Raw genomic sequence first — 21,521 nt, 5'->3', positions numbered from 1 at the left:
TATATGGAAATTTAGGACAAAAATGTGTACGGAATAGCCAATGGATGAGGATTGTGAAATAAGTTACCTCGATTGGGAGCTAAAGTATGAGGTAGCATTTGGGTGACATAGTATTTGGTGACATTGGTCAATCACAATGTCACAATCCTTGTCGAAGAAAAAGAAAAAAGACACTTGTGACTAGGGATGAGAATAGGCCAGGGCGATCTACTGGAGCCTACGGCCTAGCCTGCGACAAGCCAGGTCAGGCCAGGCTTTTTCTTAAATAGAGAAGGCCTAGGCTTTTTTAGAAGTCTATTTAGCTTAAAAGGTCTGACTAGATGCCATTCAAAAAGCCTCTTAGGCCTATTAGGCCGACCTATTTGAGTAAATATAGATAATTTTATTTATTATTATATTATATTTTGTACTTTGAATTAAAATAAAAATATGCTAACTGTTTCAGTAATTTAAGTTTATTAGTCTACATTAATTTTTTTGCATATTTATATTTATTATTATAAACTAGAATTGAAATCTGATACAATATATAGTCAAATTCCCTAAAAATTAGTGTTGATTATCAAAAGAGAGATTAATCTAATTGATATATTAGTTCGCTGGTCTATTTAAACTTAGATCACATTACTTATTTAAAGGTGTTCATATAAAACAGGCTTGTAAACAGACTAGCAGATCGTATCAGACTTTCAGAAGGCCAAACTCAGACCTAAAACGTAAGCCTATGACAGGGCGCATGCCAGGCTTAGGCCTTCAAATAAAATTGGCAGGCCAGACTTAGGTCTTGCAAAGCCTAGATCAGCCTAGCCTGGTCTCATCCCTACTTGTGACATTGTGGTTGATCAATGTCACCAATTTAGATTGCAACTTCAATATTCTTACTCAAACTTGTCCTCTCGTGATGGATAATAACTTCAATATTTTGTCCACGTGAGCTTAGCTCAGTTGGTTTTAATAATGCATAAAATATGTAAGGTTCGGGGTTCAAACTCCGACCACCACAAAAAAAAAAAAAAAAAACTTCAATATTCATCATCATTATAGGGCACCAGACTAGTACTTGTATATGTTATCTGCATTTAAACTAAAATAAATTATAATGAATAATAAAATATTTGTATTTTTACACGGAAAAATCTATGTTATGATTGTGACTTAATTCAAAAATCAGTCAAATATATTTAAATCTGAACATAAAAAAATAGTAAATTGTCACTTTAATCCTTAACTCTGCACCTTATTGTTACAAAGATATTTTACTAAGATTAAATACAGAGTATTCGTGAATGTGCACTTCCGTTGTCAGTTTAGTCTTTGGCATTAAAAACTTACGTTAATTGACGATGTGACAAAAGTTTTATGCTGACAAAGTGTATGAGGTGTCACAAGGACTAAAGTGAAAGTAGAAAATGGTCACTTTGATTCTTGTACCGAAAATCAATATCCCCGAATTGAATCTCAAATCCCTAAATCTCGAATTTAATCCTCAAATCCCTAATTCTCTCTTTTGTTCAAAATTAAATCTTCTATTAAACACCGAAATCGAATCACATGATGATGTGTGTTGGTGCAAATTCGTCCCAACGAAGTGTTGCTTATTCGTCAAGAATTAGGTCATCTTGCTCAATTAAAGTTGTTATGAGCATATAGAATATAAAAACATAAAACATTAAAATGGTCATTTAAGGTTCATAACTATGCATACTTTCTATCAATTAGGTCTTTGACAATAAACACTTACCGTCACTAAAGTCCTTGGCGAACCATGAGTATTAATGTTTGCCAGCACACCAATTTTGAATGATTTTTTCCAAACACGTTAAGAACATTATATAAAAAAAAAAAACTATATTTTTTTAGAGGAGGGATATTCTGACTCCAAGAGTTAGTGTTTTAACTTACTCCAAATCATGACCTTTAATTTAAATATTGATTAATGACTTAAATTAATTGATATGGTAGACTTTAATTTTATTTTATATTGGAGTCAACACTCATCACCACAAAATAATAAAACAATTAATGTCTTTTAATTGATTGATTTTTTTTATTCATCTTCCCTTTGCTTTTTCTTTTCTCACGCTAAAAGAAATGGAAAAGGTTTAACAGAAAAATATAAAAACTCTTTCATGGCAAAAATGTTTATTAGCAAAAATTGTAAAACTCGGATTATCTATTAATCACCTGAAATGTTTTACTACCAAAATAGTATTAACGGTGTAAAAAAAATAGAGTTAATATGTTAACAGTGAAACGAAAATCTTAAAAGACTGATTGAGTTAAAATGTTTTAAAGAATTGTATATTTGGGATTTTTTTTTCTTCGTGAAACGAAACTCTTTAAATTTTTACTCCCTTAGTTTCTTTAAAATGTTAAATATTATTATTACCTTGCCACGATAGGGTTTTTATGTTTTGCTATTAATGTTAACCCTTTTCCATTTCTTTTAGTTTGAGACAAAAAAAAAAAAAAAGCAAAAGGGAGAAGAATAAAAAAAAAATCAATCAATTAAAAGACATTAATTGTTGGTGATGAGTGTTGACTCTAATAAAGAATGAAATTAAATCCTACCATATCAATTAATCTAAGCCATTAATCAATATTAGAATTAAAAGTCATGATTTGGAGTAAGTTAAAACACTTACTCTTTGGAGTCAAAATATTCCTCCTCATTTTTTTAACCTATAATGAATTCAAAACGAAATTTTTAGACACCAAAATTTCAATATAATATTGAAAATTTAGACCTAAACTTTGTTGCGAGAAACATTGTATAATGTCTTCAATAAGTCTAAAAAAAATCATTAAAATTTTAAACATAATTAAACAGAATTTAATTTTTCAAGAACTAAAGGTATGTGCTGAAAACATTTATAAGATCACAACATGTTAGTTTTTTTTACGAGGACTAAAAGTAAAATTGACTATTGTTATTAAGGACCAAAAATATTTGTAGGACCAGAAACTTATTTAATTCTACATAGTATTAACCAATGAAGAATACTAGCAAAACACATTTTAACACATAAACTTGATAGAACCTATGTGAATTTCAACCAATCCAAAAAGAGTGTTAAAATGTTGCTTGCATTTCTCATCAACCATTTACGTACACTGTATAGGTTTAGCTATCATATTGAATTTACAAAGTTTAAATATGCCTGCAACTGTATAGGTTTGCAACTCTAAAATGACATCATTTCAAGATACTATAGAATAAAATATTAAGATAAAACAAATTGTCCAAACAAGGTTCTCAAGGGACAACATGCATGCAAAACACCCAATAGTAATGTGACAAACATTTGATTATAAATCATTGATTTTGATCTTGTGAAAAAAAAAATTCATTGATTTTGATAATGTTAACGTGAACCACCAAGTGCGTGTTTATTCACAATTTTCTCAGACAATTATCAAAGGCAAAGTAACACAAGTCTAAAGTCACAAGAATAATACTTCAGTTATTATTTATTAGGAAATATATATATAAAGTCAACTCAATTCAAACAATGAGTCTTTCTCCAAAAGAGCCAACGCCCGAATCACCCCTCCTAGCCAGCACAACAGCAATAGTGCTCTCTGAAAATATCAGGCCGAAAGACCCATAAATTTATTTATTTCGACTCCAACTTTCAGGTTGGGTCTGCCAGAACGTATCAGAGTCTAGATCAATCAACTCCATGAAATCGAAGTCGTCATGCCCCACAACATTGCCCGTAGAAGCCAGTCCGTATGTGCTAAAGTCCGCATTCTGGCCATCAGATCCCAATTCAGCCGAGCAATCCACGTCTTCCAAGCCATCAAAAAAGTCAGTTAAAAGTGCACCATCAGCAATGTTTTCCTGACACCAATAATAATGTCAACCCTTAGTTATCCCTTCAAGAAATCAAGGACTATATAAATCCCTATGATTTAGTAAAATGGCATTAACATTATGAGGAGACAATGCAAACTGCATGGGATAGATAAAACAACAAGTCTACAAATATAGAGAACACTAAAACCAGACATAAAAAAACTTCACTGTTTCCAGAAAAACATAAGTAGAAGGAAGAAAAAACAGATTAGCATACCTCAGGCAATATGCCGTTCTCTTCAAAAATATCAAGCATTGCTAGAATATCATCATCATTATTAACAGCTTGATTGTCTGGATATGAATCATTTGCAGGGTCGGGTGCAGGCAATACGCCATTGCCTTTGAAAATATCAAGCATTGCTAGAATATCGTCGTCATCATTATTAACAGCTTGATTGTCTGGATATGAATCATTTGCAGGGTCAGGCAAAGGCATCAATCCTATTTGACATGAACTCGCATGGTCAGGGGACGGCATAAATTCTGTTTGACATGAATTTGCAGGGTCGGAAGCAGGCATAAATCCTGTTTGATAAGAATTCACAGGGTCTGGATAAGGCATAAATCCTGTTTGACAAGAATTTGAAGGGTCAGGAGAAGGCGTCAATCCTGTTTGACATGAATTTGCTGGGTTGGGAGACGGCATAAATCCTCCTGTTTGACAAGAATTCACAGGGTCTGGATAAGGCATAAATCCTGTTTGACATGGATTTGCAGGGTCAGGAGAAGGTGTCAATCCTGTTTGACATGAATTTGTTGGGTCCGGAGAAGGCACCAATTCTGATTGACACGGCATGGATATTGAACCAATATATCCACTAGTTTGGAGATTCTGATCATTTAGAACAGAACTATTAGATGTCACAGGCAAACTGGGAACTAGTGCAGCCGATTCAGCAAAAGGTATTCCTACTTCATCATCACTCCAGTCTTCCTCATTAAATGGTCTCCCATATTGCGCCCCATTCCTAGGACCAGGACCTTCTTTTTGAAATACCTTACAGATTACGTAGGAATCCTGTCAAGAGAACTTGTTAAAAACATATTTACAACGAGAATAGGGCGGAAAAATTATCAAATAATTAAAAGAAAGCGAGACTTGGTCGTGTTAAAACAGCAAATCTCATTTTGGGTGTTAGTCAAAACATGAAATAACATAATTCTATTTCAAGAATTCAACTATTCAAAAATAAAAAATGCACTTTATAAGGTAAGGTAAAACCAGTGATTAGAAATAAGTGATAATATAATTCTATTTCAAGGATTCCTGCATGCAAAACTATCATGAACTAAACTGTAATCAATTATTAGAAGTTAGAACTCCACATTTCCCTTTGAAGGATAACCCTAGCATTTAAAGTAGTTGTGTCCTTCAATGGCATTAGTGACACAATAGGTAGAGACAAGAATACAAATGTAAATTTGTGCATCAAAAGCATATTCCGGTCTAATCTGTTACGGTGAAAAGGAATATAAGCCAATGGTATCAAGACTAAAGGTATCTTATATGCATTCACAGTCAAAGGCACAGTTACAAATCTACCACATTCACCAGTTCAATATGTGGCAACTAATAGACATATATCTCCATATAAAGCTCATACAAAACAACTAAGAAAGAAATGACTACCTGAACAGTTCCTTTGTCAGCCAAGTCCTTATCTTCAAGCCTATACTCATGCATAACCCAATCAGTTCGATCACCACGTGGTGATTTTCCAGTGTGAAATATTAGGGTTTTAATCATCCCCACAGTTTGATTATTTTGTTGAACAGCTCTATCCTGACCAGTAGCTTTCCAAAACCCAATTTCCGTAGCTCGTTTCATCCTTGGCCCACTTCGATACTTCTTCTCAATCGGACAGAAAAAGTACCACTCCAAATCCCCGTTTTGGAGATAAGATAATTCTGAAAAACAAACAAACAAAACAGAAACTTTATCAATACAAACACATGAACACACCTGAAAAAACACTATACTAAATTGGTATAAAAAAAACTACCTGGGAGATCCCAAGGAGCATATTTGTATATGTCAAGTTCAGCAATGACATCATTATGAAACTTTTTTCCCAACACTTTCCTCTTAAGAAAGTATTTAATCAATTCAACTCCCGTTGGAGAGAATCGAAATCCAGGTACCAATTTAGGTATAGCCATCAAATCAAATTCAATAACAAAATCACACAATTCAACAATTATTGAATCAAATCAACACTGAGGTTGTTTGTTGTCGTAGCGAACAAACAACCTCAATCCTAAATAATTTCACGAAACCTCGTATCACAGAAAACGATTAGTACAAATTCAGAAAGAGTGAATCAAGTGCGTTGTTATAAGAACGAAAGAGAGAAGATAACAATGAAATAAAAAAAGAGATTTTGAAGAGAGAAAAACGAAAACCCTAAATTTGAAAATTGAAAAGTGATCAAGTCCAATGACGAAAGACGATTTTGAAAGAACACCAAAGTCTGCCAAGGTTCATAAAACAAGAACGGTGGCGAACGGAAGAAAACGATGATCGGCTTTTGAGAAGGTAAAGAGTCATCGGCAAACCCTAAATCGGAGATCGAATGATTTCAATCGAAGAGAGCGAAAACATAAATCGGAAATCGTTTCTAAGAATGTAAAGAGTGGAAGAAGGAGAGTGGGTTTCTCACTTATATAGGGTTTTAGTTTATATTTTAATTTTTTTTAGAGTATTTTGATGAATTTTTCGAGGGGGAGGTTTTTTATTTTATTATTGAGTAAATAGGCAATTACCTTCTGAAATTGTAAATTTCGTCAATTATTCCTTTGAAATTAACAAAACTTCAATTACCCTCCTGAAATTTCACAACGTTAATCAATTTACCCCTTCCGTCAAATTTTTCTGTTAGTGAACATGACGTTTTGCAAATAACCCCCTGAAGTTTTGCACTTATGTGCAAAATGCCCTCCAAACTTAAAAATTTATATTATTTTTTTTCTTAAAAACAAACAATTAATAGTTAAATATTAAAACTAACTATTAATTTTGAAATTTGGGAAAACAACATGCATATATACATCAAAATAGGCTTCAAAATGGGGGAAAATGTGTATTTTGATGTATATATGCATGTAGTTTTTCCAAACTCCAAAATTAATAGTTAGCTTTAATATTTAATCGTTAATTGTTTGTCTTTAAGAAAAAAAATAATATAAATTTTTAAGATTGGGGGGCATTTTGCACATAAGTGCAAAACTTCGGAGGGGTATTTGCAAAATGTCATGTTCACTAACAGAAAAATTTGACGGAGGGGGTAAATTGATTAATGTTGTGAAATTTCAGGAGGGTAATTGAAGTTTTGTTAATTTCAGGGGGGTAATTGATGAAACTTACAATTTCAGGGGGGTAATTGCCTATTTACTCTTTTATTATTATTGGAGTTGATACGAGTAAATTACGAATAATAATTTTTAGAAAATTTTGATTTTGATTAAAATATTTTGATTATGATTCAAATTATAGGTATAAGTCTTTCTGAGTTTAGCTCAGTTGTTATAGACAATACATATTATATACATTCGAAGTTCGAACCCTGGTCACCACAAATTATGCTTATCTTGTTAAAAAAAACAAATTATAATTACTTTTTTCAATGACACCAACGATATTTTTTGGTGAATCACAATGGCTCCAACCCAAATAAATATCAGGCGAGTATATAATTTGGTGAATGAATTGACTGTCAACACAAAAACGGATCACGTAGCATCAACTTCCTGCAACAACGACATCAAGCAGTAGCGACTCTTTTGAGTCCACACCCGTGTCAGATAAAAGGACGACTAGGATACGAAACCCAAAACAAACATTATCCATAATAGAGGAATAAGTGGGTGTTTGAAGCATCTAAACTGGCGTATGAATTGTTTGTCAACGCAAAACCGATTCAAGTTCCATAAAACTCCCTGCAAAGTAACATCAAGCCTTAACGCCCTTTCAATCCAAACATTCATTATCGAATCAAAGCATTCCAACAAATCTCTAGTAACCATGACAGTCCGTCGGAGAATCATTCCAATGAATTCGAGCAAAACACAAATCCAAAAGGATTGGCAGACCCAAATCTAAATGGAACCCGTACCAGAAACACGGTCCATCAGCCCAGAAGAACCTAGGCCAGCCGCCGTCGCCGTAGAACCACCCAAATGTGAACCACGAGCATAGGCGGCGTCGGTTAATGCTTGTCTTTTTTGTGAATGCTTATATTGTTGGTGAATGACACTAACAATATAACAAACAAATATTTCTAGAAAAAAATAAATAATATAACAAATATAATATATATTCTTATCTTTTTTAATCTTGAATGACAACAAAAATATAAATATGCAAATTTGTTTAGAGGTGGGTATAATTGGAATTGAAAAAGGCAACTCAAAACAACGTATTCAATTTATTTTTTTGGTTACAACAACGTATTCTATTTATATATAGTATAGATTAAGGGCAATAAAGTTTGAGCTTATGAAAACAATTATAATAGTTTATAAAACAATGTATGGCTCATTTATAAGTTGTTTTTAGCTTATGAAAACAATTATAATATATATAATAAATAAATGATCTAACTTTATTTTATTTTTTGTTACAAAAATATATGTGAATGTATGGACGACAAACATCATTTATAAGTAATAATGTTATTAGTCGTTTAATCAAGATCGAAAGGTTAAGATTCAAGCTCATTGTATTTTAATAAAAAAAAGTTTTTTTTAAACCATATGATTTTGAACGAACGGTTTCCACACATGTGAACATTTCTTCCTAGTGTGATTCAAAGTTTGGTTCACCACTTCATGGGAGTCTTTCCTAACATCTTCTGCTAAACTGGACGTTGTAGGTTCTTCACTAACTTATTGCTCTATTTTCTTAGCGAAATTTTCTTAATGTATGATCACCCAAGGAAAATAATTTATTTTTTTAGGTAGGAGAAGTGTTGAGTGTTCTTATTTTAAAGCGATGAAAAGTGTTAAATGTAGCTTTAGTGAATGATATATAACAATATTCCTATGGGATGGGATCAAATGACACCCAGGTGTCAAATTAAATTTGACACCAAATCATAACCATTAATCAAACTTTAATCCGACGTCTCTCATCAAATGATGCAAATTTAATGATAGTATTTAATGAATTGATGAGAGACGTCGGATTAAAATATTCTTAAATTTAATAAAATTTGCATCATTTGATCAGAGAAGAAAGAATATTTTCCAAAAACATTTGTAAAAAAAGGACATTTATTTTTGACTTAGATCAGAACTATTTATATTGGTAATATAGAAAATTTTATAAAATAATTCTACAAGAATGTAGTTTTGTATAAGATAAACTAGAGTATAACCCATCTTCTCAACAAAACCCATATTTTTTTTCTCTGTAAAAAACCAGTATTTTATCTCTGACTGCATTAGAATGAACACTTGACCTGCTTTTTATTTCAATCAGTTTCAGTCTTTTTAAATTCTGCCTTAATACGCTTTTTCACTTGGGTCCAATTATAAACCGAATATTGCCTCATGTTTGCCTTGAAAGTCATTTTGAAATGGAAAGGAGAGGGCTGCATTTGCATTCCGAAGTTCATTCAAGCTTGAGTTTGTAAACTTCAAGAATACTTTTCTCCCAATGTCATGTTTGACTTGTCTCAACTTCAATGCACATAACTATCAATTCACAGGAAAAGTAAAACTGTGATCCAGAAACAATGTCATCAAACCTTACCAATTTTACATTACAGATATGAAGGTGAAACAAATTTCACCAAGAAAATGTCAATTACACAGGTTACAATCAAACATCATTGAAGAATTTTGGTCACAATTCTCCAAGTAAAGTATTGAAGAATCAACTCTGGGAAGATAGCCACCATTGAACAGCTGAGATCAAGAATAAATTACAGCGAGAGCAGTTGGCCAACACCGATGGTCTGCCCATGATCTGCTTCATATGGTCTTTCAAATTGTACAAGGTCAGTATCTGTTCAACCCTTTCAGCACACCACAAGACTGTAGATGAATCAGTCGGTTTACCCAGCGCCCATCTCGACGTCCAATTCAAATTTGATCCGTCACACTAAAAATCACTGTACACCGCATTATCAGCATTTAGGAGGCTAATGCAACTTCTCCAAGCAGCAGAGCTCCATTAACATGGAACGAAGGGGAAAATAAAAAAGATCAGGCTTCTGTATATTTAAACCTGGTTTTTGATAAGTTGGAATCTTCTTTGTACCAGGAGAAAATGAGGCAGCATCCCACCACCTATTAATCCTTCCCTCCCTCAAAAACATAAGTCATTTAATAACGAACCAACCACTCCCACTAGTGACCTCTAAATGTAATGCTAACTGACGAGCGTTCACAGTGCAAGCTTTGACCAAAATGGAACAACCAATATATCAACAATGTCAAATTATCTCACAATATTCCATTCAAAACCCTCTGATAATAATCATACTGCCGTGTTCTCCAAGCATCAAGGCTACTGCTAATAAGAGAAAGAACCAAGGAGACACATTGCTGCCATAAAAAATACAATATAACACCATCAAAATCACATCCAAAACATCTTGCAGTTAAGAAGACAAACAACAGTAATATTGGAACCTCTTCTGTTAAACTGAGATGGAATCGCTTTCGTAAGTTCTGTATCGTACGTATACCACCTTTAAAGCAGGGAAAACCCGAATCCTGATACCAACATAACCATAAAAAGAAAAGGTTCAGCAAAATCCAATAATATATGTACAGGCATTAATGAAGAATTTCAAAAGAAAAAATAAGTGAAACATCGTATACTTTTGCTAGTTTGAGGGGGGGGGGGGGGGGAGGGGGGGTTTGAAATAATGTAAATTGGGTAGTTATGGTCATACAATATAAATGTAGTAAACATGGTAACATAAATCTTTGTATTCAATGTGATTCTGTGTGTGTGTGTAAGTGAGCTCCGTTATTTAAGACGGATTCACTCATGCTCTTTTTTGCACTTCTCAACCAAAATTATGTTAGCCAGCTGCTCTTTGCACAAGATGTGGACATCCAATAGCACGAAAATATTACAAAGCACAATGCAGGAAGGACAGCATGGTGGATGTAAAAACAATGGGATATTTCATATTTTCAGTCAGTAAACAGTTCACAAGGTTGCTTGTGAAAAGCGTAATCTTGGCTATCCATCTTACTGTTCTAAGAAGCTGGAAGTACAGATTATGATGAGACAAAGAACATGGGCAGACAACATATTAGATGACCATAGAACTACATAAAGCTGAAATTTATATTACCTGCAACATCTCAACAAGAAGAATAATACGCTCAGCATGCTTGCGACAAGTGAGGAAGCCTTGAATGCATAAAACCTGGATTACATGGACAAAGCAACGTGACAACTTTAGAGCTGAGAATAGTATGTCATATGCAATCACTTAGAGAAAGATCAGAAAGTTTTTATCAGCACCTTAAAATAATCAAAGAACTCGCTTGGCACACCCTCAGCGTCAGAATCCATAACCTAGCATAATCACATTATTGTTACCATCATATTGACACTTGAAACAGGGTGTATAATAAAATAATAGGTAAAAAATATGGTTTACCTCAAGAAGCTCACGTGTTAATTTAAAAGGTGCACTTTCAAAATTAACCCCACCAGGTGAATTGGATAGCATGAAGCCAAAATCAATATGTATGATATGACCTTCTTCGTCCAATAGGAGGTTCCCGTTATGCCTATCTTTCACCTAGGAAAAAGAGTCGGAAGAATGCAAAGCATTCAATAATAATAAACAGCACAGTGATATCATTCAAAATGTTACTTGAGTAAAGCACCAATTAATAAAGTTCCTCACCTGCAGAAAGTAGCACACCAGGGAATATCCTGCCATACTCTCGACAAAGTTCCTCTGAGATAAAGGAAGTATCCAAATTATGAAAGTAAAGCAGAAATACAGAATATACAAATGGGAAAGGGGGAGCGACATAAAAAGCAAAACATAATATATACTCGCAGAACGAATGCCCGATCCAGAAATCATTACAAAGTATAAGATGAAGAAGTTTAGTCTATAAATAGATTAATGTATCTGCATCTCTAAATTACCTGGGCAAGTTTAAAACTTGGAGAATTTTCTTCATATTTAGCATCGAAGAATTCACGTAAACTCGAAATGTTGGGATATCTACTTTTGATTGAGTGTAGAGAAGCCTAGAAAACATTAATGTTTTTATTAACATAGGAAAAATCTTTGACATTTCAATAGATCTGAAATGTGTGAGCACAGAACTACCGTATCTGGTATTGTTTCAATGAGAGCGGTATAAGAAGAAGTACACAAAACTTCATAAGGGCGCAGCCAAAGCGGTAGACCAGCTTCTTGGAAAATATCTAGCATAAAAAGATTCAAAACCCAGTGATTTTAAGCAAAGCGTATTGATGCAGAGACTTTTGCATACCGGTTTATATGTGCATCAGAACATAATAAAAAGATACCCAAACCAAATATATTAACATCAACAACTTTGGTGGATTCGGTAAAACTTGTTTACTAGACAATTGCATTCATGCTTCAGTACATATTTCCACTTTAATTTGAAACTATTGCATTGAAAACTGCAACCAAGTATATAAACCCACATTCCACAGTGAAAATTAAACTGAGATATTAGACATGCATTCTTAGAGTGTTGGCATAATAAAAATGATCCAATCTCTCCTTTATCATTGTCGACATAGAACAGATTCACAGGATTGGAAATGACAACAGCCTAGAAGTAAAGTGGACCCAATATCATAATCTTGTGGGAGAACTCGTTTACCTAGCCCACATTAGGTCGGACATCACACATGTAGTAAGTATAGTAAATCAATTTATGCATGACCAACAGGAGTGGCATTTACAAACAGTGAATAGAATTCTTCAGTATTGAAGGGAGGTCCAGGAAGATGACTGTTATTCGAAGAAGAAACGAAAATTGCACATGGAAGTATATACAGATACAAACTATGCATGATCCATTGCAGATAGGAGGTCCACCTAGAGTCTTACATGTTCTGGGAGGAATAAAATCAAATAACAGGGAAATCAACCATGGGAGCTTTCTAATTGGAAGAAACTTTTTTCCAATAAAAGAAACATCAATGGAAGAAAAATGATTAATTTCTGCACATGAAGAAAGAAAACAAAAGATTTGATAGACCACCTACCATAGAAGTGAGAAATAAGTTGAACAGCCAGATGCTCCTGCCTGCAATCATCTCCACTCTTTACAATAATCTATATAAAAAAAAGGGAAAAATGCACCAACATGCTCAAAAGAATTGTCATATAAAGTAATGAGGCACGTATTTGAAAAAGAAACAACAAATAGCCAATATAGAACAAAAGCCAGCCGTTCTTTACAGAGTTATACCAATAATCACAAAAAGAAACATGATAGTTGTAGCTTTTGACACAAGAAATTGTTGCTTAAATTCAATATGTGAATTCTTTATTGACAAGTGCAATTCGGATATACTTACATAAAATCTCACTACATAAATAGAGTCGGAGAACTAATTCATTAATAGCTGTATATAGATTTTTCTTTTTTTTTTTTGCTTCTCCTCTCTGACAGAGAAAACCCTGTGGAGAGTAATAGCTGTATATAGATAACATTCATTAATAGCCCATTCCTAAGAGTCTTTAATCCTAAAACCTGTGATGCAATGTAAATTTTCAAGCGTTATTATAAAAAAGCCTATGAGTCTATGAAGGAATGCACTGATCCTCAAGTAAGAGTGTGAATTTTAACAGAACAACATTCTCAACCCCAACCAGAAACTAAGATCCCGTTTATGAAGTCAACCTTGACTGTCAAATTTTCAACTAGAAATTTATTGAGGAAATGAACAGATTTTTATTGTAACAAATGGCATGATTTTCTATAAGATAGTATAATGTCATCGATCGAGATATCCTTGGATACATTTATTTTTCGTTATGCAAACATAATACCACTTATTAATGTATATATTGAGTTCATATCTGCATGAATTTCCAAAACAGTAACCAACTAACAGCATATAAAGCCAATTCTTGTGCTTAAATACACGCTTACCGACCGCAAATCCCAACCAGGTAACTTCCCGTATATAGAAGCCTTGCGTACTCTATCTTTCTTTGCCTCCCAAAGTTCACCAGACAAGGCATCACTGGCTTTGGGGGTAATTCCATTAGCCTGTTAGGAGGGAATCATATCAAACGATAACTCATCAACCTTTAAGCTAAGAAACTGTAATAATTATGTCTTACCCTCAGTTGTGAATCTGATGAGTCTTGGCCAGCACCTTTCAAAGGGAGTCCAAGAGGCGCTTCTCCTTTTGCTGCCGCAGCCTACCAAAGGTTCAAATGTTGGCAATAAAATTAAAATGTTAATAAAATCAAGAAACATTTTCTCTGCACAATTACAACGAGGGAAAAAAAAAGAGCACAGTAGTTATTTAGTACGATAAGTTTATTCATTTAGTGGTTGTTATTTGTATCCTTATCGTAACTGTAACCATAATGAACAGGAGTAAATTTAAACGTTAAACGTTAACTGGCAAATGCCCAACAAAGACAGGAGAAGAAAAAACAAATGAATCTGTAAACTCTAAAGTGCATGGCACATGTAAACTCTAAAATGCAAGCATTGCACAACCTAAGATGGAAGAAATCAATGTCTTATTGACCCAATGACTGCTGAAAATCCAAGACATTGATTTCTTTCATCTTAGGTTGTGCAATGCTTGGGCGAGATAAATATATTATTACGTCATTCATCCATGCCATAAAGATTTGACCAAGTTTTATGTTGTGAGGCCTAACACAACCCTCTCATTTTATTCAAGCTTGAGACCGGCTATTTATAGCACAAAACACAAAGGTAGGATTTTGGAAGAGATAGGTATATGACAAATAACGTGTTGTGGATACAGGGCTGACCTTTTTTTTTTTTTTTTACCAATTCTGGCAACAGATTAAGACTCAAAAAACATCAGTTGAAAATTACATTAAAGGAATGCGAATAGCACAACGATAGTGTTGAAATTTGGGCCTAACTCATTCTTACAAAACTGGCTTGTAAGATGAGGAGTGCCTCCTCTTTATAAACTCTTATTGAGAGTCCTGTTTATCCAATGTGGGACCTGGGTTTTTCCCAATACACCCCCTCATGCCCAGCACTATTGCACTTGGTGCGTGTATAAATGGTGGGTGACACGAATCAATAGGCTCTGATACCATGTTGAAATTTGGGCCTAAAAGTAAAAAAGCACTGAAAGGCTTACCTTCACTTCTTCTATTGCCACTGTACTTGGAACACGGCGATGTTCCTTTTTCCGAGATGGTGCTTTATCCTCAATATCTTCCAACCTAACCCCAGGATCAGCTGTCAATACTACTCGTACCCATTCCAGATCACTGTCATGTTCTGCTCCTGATGCTTCATATACACCCTCATTATACCGTGTTTCCACTGACAGATTCAGGCTAACAAATTTTGGCTCAGATACATGAGTCATTGCCTGGTCAATTGCCTGAGCAGTCGATCTAGACATCCTATCATTGCTATTACGGTACACCTCTTGTGCTGTCCATAATGGATAAGCCCAAGGGGGTGGTTTTTGCAAGAAAGCGTCTCCATTTGCCAAAGGAATTCCACCTTGAGAAAGCTTCTGAGAACTGGATGTCTCCTTGAAATTACTATAACAAAAATATGCAGAGACAAATATATCAAATCATGTGTTTTTCACTTTACAAATTACCACTCTTCACAATACCGAGGAGTATTATTCAAGTAATACCTTGGCATTTCACATCTCAAAACTTCGATGCATATCATGTAAGGTGCCTTCTCCCGAGAATTCAAGAGAACAGCTTCATCTACTGGCATATGAAGCACGCGATACATGCCCTTTCCCAGTGGGAAACAGACTCCTGGATATATATGATAAGAAATATTCATATAGAAGCAAGAGATCTACTTATCATAATAAAAGAAAAAGCGGTAACTTGATCTGCAGGCATAAAAAAAATACTATATCTTTACAGTAAAGAACAAAAAACTGGCAACAGTTGCAATCACACTAAAGAAAAACTTCTCTACAGATCCTTATAGAAATGGACTGCTAGTAAGAACCATTGAAAAACTACATCAATGACAGATGTCTGGGAAATTTCATCCACTTTTCTGCACAAAAAGTTCTGCTGCTTGAAAGAGCAATTATTTTGGCATACCTCGGAAGGCAACAAAAATACACACGTATCGAAATTGGGAAATTTCACTATTTTTTCAGGAGGGGAGAACTGCTTCTAACAATAGGTCATTCATTGTGTTATACATTGAAATGAACAGGAAAATATGCATATAAAGCCTCTGAATCTAAACCAAGAAATGTGGCATTACTGCTACTGAAAAAATCTAGACCACGCTTTCAAAAAAAAAATTAACCTGCGCATTTGAAATGTACAAAGAAGTAGAGAAATTCATTGCCAAAATTGAACATGACTCAGATGATATGAATAGATGTTAAGACATACCTCCAGTATTCTGAACCTCTGTTACATGTACATTGATCTCTCTAAGTGACTAGAAATATAAGAATAAGAAAGGTGTCAGAAACACAGTTATGGAATACATTGGATTTTTGCTGATAACTTCAGTAAAATAGATATAAGTACCAAAAAAAGAAAAATTCCAGAAAATAACCTCTTGAAGAGCACTCTTGCGATCTTCAGTTGGAAATACATCCACTAACCCATAAGATGTGTCACATAATGACTGAACAAACTCCAACGAGTCATGGTAAGCCCCTTTACGGAACTGAGATGGATTGATCGGTAATGGGGGCTTTGTGCTCGATTTTTCACTTTGCGGCATTGGGGACCCAGGATGCTTCTGCAAAAGTAATTAAAAATAACCCCACATGAGGCACAAAAACGGGATATATTGGAAATTGCACTTAGTTTAATATTTATTTAAAACTATAAAACATAAGGCAGAAATGGAAAATAAACTAGAGTTCAGAATGTATTGATACTTGCAGTATTCTTCTCTGAAGTCTGACCTACAACTAGAATCAGATACATCACAAATATGAATCATTTCCAATGCCATGTAATCAAGCGTGCAATAAATCATAAATTTACCATAATACCATCATTTATTTAAATTGTTTTCTTAAGAAATGCACCACATATTTGTGAATTAACTCCCAAAGACACCTTCAATAAAAGCTTAGCTTAAATTATTAAGGAGAAAGCTCGTGAATGACTTAACTACATGCCACATCGACCCCAACACAAAAGTACTTAATTGCTGAGACCCGTTTTAACAATGTGCTGCAACGCAATTTTATTTAGAATAACGGAGCAGCAAGGATTTAAGTCCTATATACTTGATCATTAGGCTCTAATACAAGGTTATGGGCAACTTCCTAAAAACGTGTTATTTAGGTGGAAGTATATGAATGAATTTATTAAATTTCTAACGGAAACATTTATCATTTCATAAAAAGTACAATAATTGAATCTAACGTGGATGAGTAAAAGGCATCCCTAATCCTAGAGAACATATTTGTCAATTCAATAAGACTAAACAGGCAATGTAGGAGTTTTTATTTGATAAGAATGACAACCAGGGATGACTGTCATTTTATGTAGTTAACCACGTGAAAAAATTTGGTTTTGATGTTTGCTATGAATATTAAATAGAAAGGGGACATGCACTTCGCCATTGTTGAACCCAACTGACTTTTCCCAATAATAACACCCTGTTGCAATAAGACCAAATTAAGCTATACGACCATCTTCACTGCATGTCTAGGAATTCAAAAGCATTCTAATGTTCAGTGTGGAATTCAAAGAAAGACTATGACGTAAACTCTTAGGTTTCGGACCTAACTTAACCCTACAAAACTGACTTGTAAAATGAGGATTGCCCAAGTCCTACAAGCACTACATACGCCTCTAATCGACGTGAGACTCTCAACACACCCCTCCAAGCCAAGGACTGGACATTGAGAGTGTGGAAAACAGGACCTCAAACACACACTCACAGACAACACAAGACCAAACATCTGAAACATGGACGAATGCAGGTAGACTAATAAAAGTCTATCCTAATAACAGATCAAGTATACTAGGATATGCTTTTATACCATCTTAAGCTTTAGGTCTATGTTGAAATATTTAGTCATTAATAGCCTTGATACTTTTTAATTTAATGTTTATTTTGTTTTATCTCAATTCCTAAAATAACTCCTTAACTTATGGAGGGTCATTATTTACTCTGTCCTGTAAAAGGAAACCAGTATCATTGGAATAAACAGGATCTGAAATTACAGAATATTTTCAACGGTCAACTTAACTCCACAAAATGGGCATGAAAAGGTGAGGATTGTCCTAACTTACAAACACTACCTAGTACCTAGGCCATATATCTATTCGACATATGGCTCAACATTAACAACGAAGGGCCAAAATAAAGAGTTATGGCTCTTAGCAAAAAAAATTGAACAAGTTTTAGGTCACTAGAAATATAGTAAAGTTCATTTTTAGTCCTTGTACCCACATTTTAATCCCTGTAAATACAAAACTACATGTTTTTAGTCCCTAAAAGAGGAACCAAACGTATACTATTTGTATTTTACAGGGACTAAAAAATGGGTATAAGGTCTAAAACGAAATTCGCTATATTTGTAGGTGGAGGGAGGGAGGGAGGGAGGGATGGGTGCATGTAGCCAATCCGGTGGCAATTACAAGAATAAAAGCAATGTCAATGGATACTGTAAAACATACTTGTTATCTGAAAAGGAACAGACATTAAGCAACTTTTAAGGCTAAGAAAGAAAGGAGCGAAGTGTCTGTGTATATATTGGTCCCATTCATACTTTGCAGTTTACAATCCGAATCTACCATAGAAGTAAACCAAATGATTAACATATATTCAGCATACCTCTTTCTGCCTCTTTGACCCCAGCAGCTCTGAATCTTCAATTGAACGGTCACGGTCTTTGAACAATTTACGGAAAAAATTCTCTGTACCTGGACTACTTTGAATCAAACCACCGTTATTGCTATTTTCATTGACTGGACTACTTTTGTCGTCTTCAGGGTGCACACGGAATAGCCTTTTGAACAAGGAAAGTTCAGAAGGCTCTTCTTCCTCGCCGTTGGCAGTACCTTCTTCAATTTTATCTTTTGTGTCTTTCTTGTCCTCAAATTTATCCCTGAAGAATTTCCGGAAAAACCCATCTTTTTCATCCTCTTCATCAGGCTTTGGACATTTCTCTTCAGAATTAGGAACATTTCTATTGTCATTTCTGTCACGCGCATCTTTCTTATCTTCGAATTTCTCCCGGAAAAACTTTCGGAAAAGTCCATCTTTCTCTTCATCTTCCACTGTTTTTGAATCCGTTTTGTCCTCAGAATCATTCTTACTATCCCGAAATAACTTCTTAAAAAATCCTTCTGAACTTGAGGACACATCCTCATCTTCGCTTCTACTTTCTCTTAAGATCCTTTGAAAGAAACCATCCTTTTCAGATTCTTCCTCATCGCCTCTAGTACTGTCCCTACTGTCTCTTAAGAACCTTTTAAAGAAATTCTCTTTCTCAGAGTCTAAGGCATCTTTCTCGGACGACTTCCGAAAATGAAATGCATCACGAATTTTTTGGCCGAGCTCATCATCACCTTTGCTATCTCTTAAAAGTCTCTTGAAAAACCCATCCTTTTCAGAATCACCGTCCTCTTTATCCGCTGACTTTCTAAAAAGCAAAGCATCTCTAACCTTAGGACTTGGCATAAACTTTTTAAATATCCTATTCTCATCAGGAGACAGTGGATTTCCATCCTCTTGCAAATTATTTCCCGGTGAAGATGAAAATGACAAAGACTTTGGCGGTGAGGTTGTCAAAGACAATAAACGATTTTTACTCGAAAGCAACCTATTCAAAACTTGACTTTTACCTCCAGCACTCGGAGGTTCAGTATGAGGTCGTATCAAAGGCGGCCACTCACCCATCAAAGTAGCTGCAATCTGACACTTCTCCTGAATCCTACTAATCCCGTCATTATCATCAGAATCCTCCAACTCCGCCATCAAAAACCAATGCACTTTCAATGCAATCTTAAGCGACTTGGAACACATATCTATGACAAACTTATCCAACGACGGACTAGGCTTATGTATCATCATATAACAAATCTGAAACAAATAACTCTCAAGCCCTGTCAAGGGAAGAGTATACATTCTATTACAAAGATAATCACGCACCCCGGCATGATCATGCTTGTACAAGTAACTAACAGCAATCCATTCGCAAAAAAACGATGAATCAAAGAACCTAATAAGCCATCCATTTTCACTAGAATCACTAGTCAGGTTTGACTTTGACTCAATTTCCCTGGGTTCATCTGCGTAACCGCGAGCGAACCCTAATAACCGCACCATTTTTCAATCTACTATCATCAAAGCAATACACTAATTTCAATTAGATCAAATTCAAAAGAACTAAAACATACTAATCCTACTTTTTCCATATAAACCTTGTAAAAACCCTCACCGAAAACCCTAATCCTCTGACAAATCGAAATTACAGCTATAATCAATATTCTGATTCGATCGTGTGCAAGCTACAAAGAATCTGGAGCAGCAAGATTTTTAGCAAAACCCTCGCAGTGCAACAATTGACGGTTGGAATTTCGGAGGTAGTTGAAATTGAAGCAAGAGGTGAAAGAATTTGGGGATTGTTGGCGGAATTTGAATTGAGGAAACGAAGGTAGCGAAATTGAGAAAACGCGATGAAGATGTGAAGATGATTGTTGAAAAGCGTAGAAGCGCGTGGAATCGAATCGAATCAATTAGCGCGTTGGATTGGATCTTGAGAGATTGTGTTAAAACGACGGCGTTTTGAGGGAGGTGGTAACGGTGGTTGTTGTTGTTGTTGTTGTTGTTGTTGTTACTTTTTGAAGAGTGAGGAAGACGACAGAGATGAGGTTCCAGTTCATTAAATTAAACAACAAAATTGAAAAATGATGCCAATCATAATTTTGAATTTTAATTAATTTTTCTGTGAAAATAAATTTGAATATATTGAACCAACCAAAAAAATAATGCTTTCCTTTTTTGTAACAGAAGAAAAAATGAATGCTACTAACATGCGCATTGTGGGAACTGGAATACGAATCTTTATTATTTTGAAAATGCTAACTGATATAAAAATATTGTATTTCTCCTTCAAAAAATAAATATTGTATTTTTTTTTAATGAATAAAAATATTATATTGAAAAGTGTGAAAAAATTGTATATGTAACTTTTTGAAAGTTAGGAATTTGTAGAATTTAACTCTAAAGAAGCAGGAAATTTTGGGATAAATCTATGTTCCAACGCATTAAAAGTATTTTTTTTTTTGAGGTAACTAAGAGTATTTGTGTTTTCAATTAAGCTATGTGTAAGAGAGTTTCCTATTGTATGAGAGGAATGCAGATTGAAACGCAAGAATAAACAACAATGTTGTTAGCAGAAATCGTGAGCACTCGCGGTCACTAAAGGTGGTTAAATGGAGTAAGCCGCATAAAGGTCGAATGAAATGCAACATTGATGCATTGT

General features: G+C 34.5%; 2 protein-coding genes across 3 annotated transcripts; both read right to left on the bottom strand.

The window, feature by feature from the left end:
- Positions 1–3,365: 3,365 nt before the first annotated feature.
- Positions 3,366–6,507, bottom strand: LOC11427573 (NAC domain-containing protein 74). The gene is made up of 4 exons (XM_039828876.1): positions 5,866–6,507; positions 5,493–5,770; positions 4,077–4,880; positions 3,366–3,844 (listed from the first exon to the last, which is right to left on the bottom strand). The coding sequence occupies exons 1-4, from the start codon at positions 6,020–6,022 to the stop codon at positions 3,614–3,616; spliced, it is 1,470 nt and encodes a 489-aa protein (XP_039684810.1). The 5' UTR covers positions 6,023–6,507; the 3' UTR covers positions 3,366–3,613.
- Positions 6,508–9,526: 3,019 nt separating this feature from the next.
- LOC11437216 (phosphatidylinositol 4-kinase beta 1) lies at positions 9,527–20,955 on the bottom strand. 2 transcript variants are annotated; one of them, XM_024773227.2, is made up of 16 exons: positions 18,866–20,950; positions 16,619–16,807; positions 16,450–16,498; positions 15,714–15,846; positions 15,198–15,612; positions 14,182–14,262; positions 13,988–14,107; positions 13,095–13,164; positions 12,178–12,275; positions 11,991–12,095; positions 11,740–11,793; positions 11,488–11,631; positions 11,349–11,402; positions 11,176–11,250; positions 10,499–10,582; positions 9,527–10,411 (listed from the first exon to the last, which is right to left on the bottom strand). In XM_024773227.2, exons 1-16 carry the CDS (start codon positions 20,360–20,362, stop codon positions 10,310–10,312), a joined length of 3,270 nt encoding a protein of 1,089 aa, XP_024628995.1. In that variant the 5' UTR covers positions 20,363–20,950; the 3' UTR covers positions 9,527–10,309. The 2 variants fall into 2 exon arrangements, 1 of the variants encoding a protein (XP_024628995.1); XR_003007947.2 differs by lacking the exons at positions 9,527–10,411; positions 10,499–10,582; positions 11,176–11,250; ... (2 more) ...; positions 11,740–11,793; positions 11,991–12,095 and having other exon boundaries at positions 12,195–12,275; positions 13,992–14,107; positions 18,866–20,955.
- Positions 20,956–21,521: the final 566 nt, after the last annotated feature.

The sequence above is a fragment of the Medicago truncatula genome, chromosome 8 (assembly GCF_003473485.1).
Source record: "Medicago truncatula cultivar Jemalong A17 chromosome 8, MtrunA17r5.0-ANR, whole genome shotgun sequence".
Classification (NCBI taxonomy): domain Eukaryota; kingdom Viridiplantae; phylum Streptophyta; class Magnoliopsida; order Fabales; family Fabaceae; genus Medicago; species Medicago truncatula.
Note: the sequence above shows the minus strand (reverse complement) of the source record. Positions and strands in the feature narration are given on the sequence as shown.

What these genes read in the sequence shown, in the direction of transcription:
- LOC11427573 (XM_039828876.1), bottom strand. Translation starts at nt 6,022, where the DNA reads ATGGCTATACCTAAATTGGTACCTGGATTTCGATTCTCTCCAACGGGA. An exon ending in CTGACAAAGGAACTGTTCAG is followed by an intron (nt 4,881 to 5,492) that starts GTAGTCATTTCT and finishes TTCTCTTGACAG; the next exon opens with GATTCCTACGTAATCTGTAA. An exon ending in AGAACGGCATATTGCCTGAG is followed by an intron (nt 3,845 to 4,076) that starts GTATGCTAATCT and finishes TATTGGTGTCAG; the next exon opens with GAAAACATTGCTGATGGTGC.
- LOC11437216 (XM_024773227.2), bottom strand. Translation starts at nt 20,362, where the DNA reads ATGGTGCGGTTATTAGGGTTCGCTCGCGGTTACGCAGATGAACCCAGG. An exon ending in ACTTATTTCTCACTTCTATG is followed by an intron (nt 12,276 to 13,094) that starts GTAGGTGGTCTA and finishes TTTTTATGCTAG; the next exon opens with ATATTTTCCAAGAAGCTGGT. An exon ending in TTGAAACAATACCAGATACG is followed by an intron (nt 12,096 to 12,177) that starts GTAGTTCTGTGC and finishes AATGTTTTCTAG; the next exon opens with GCTTCTCTACACTCAATCAA.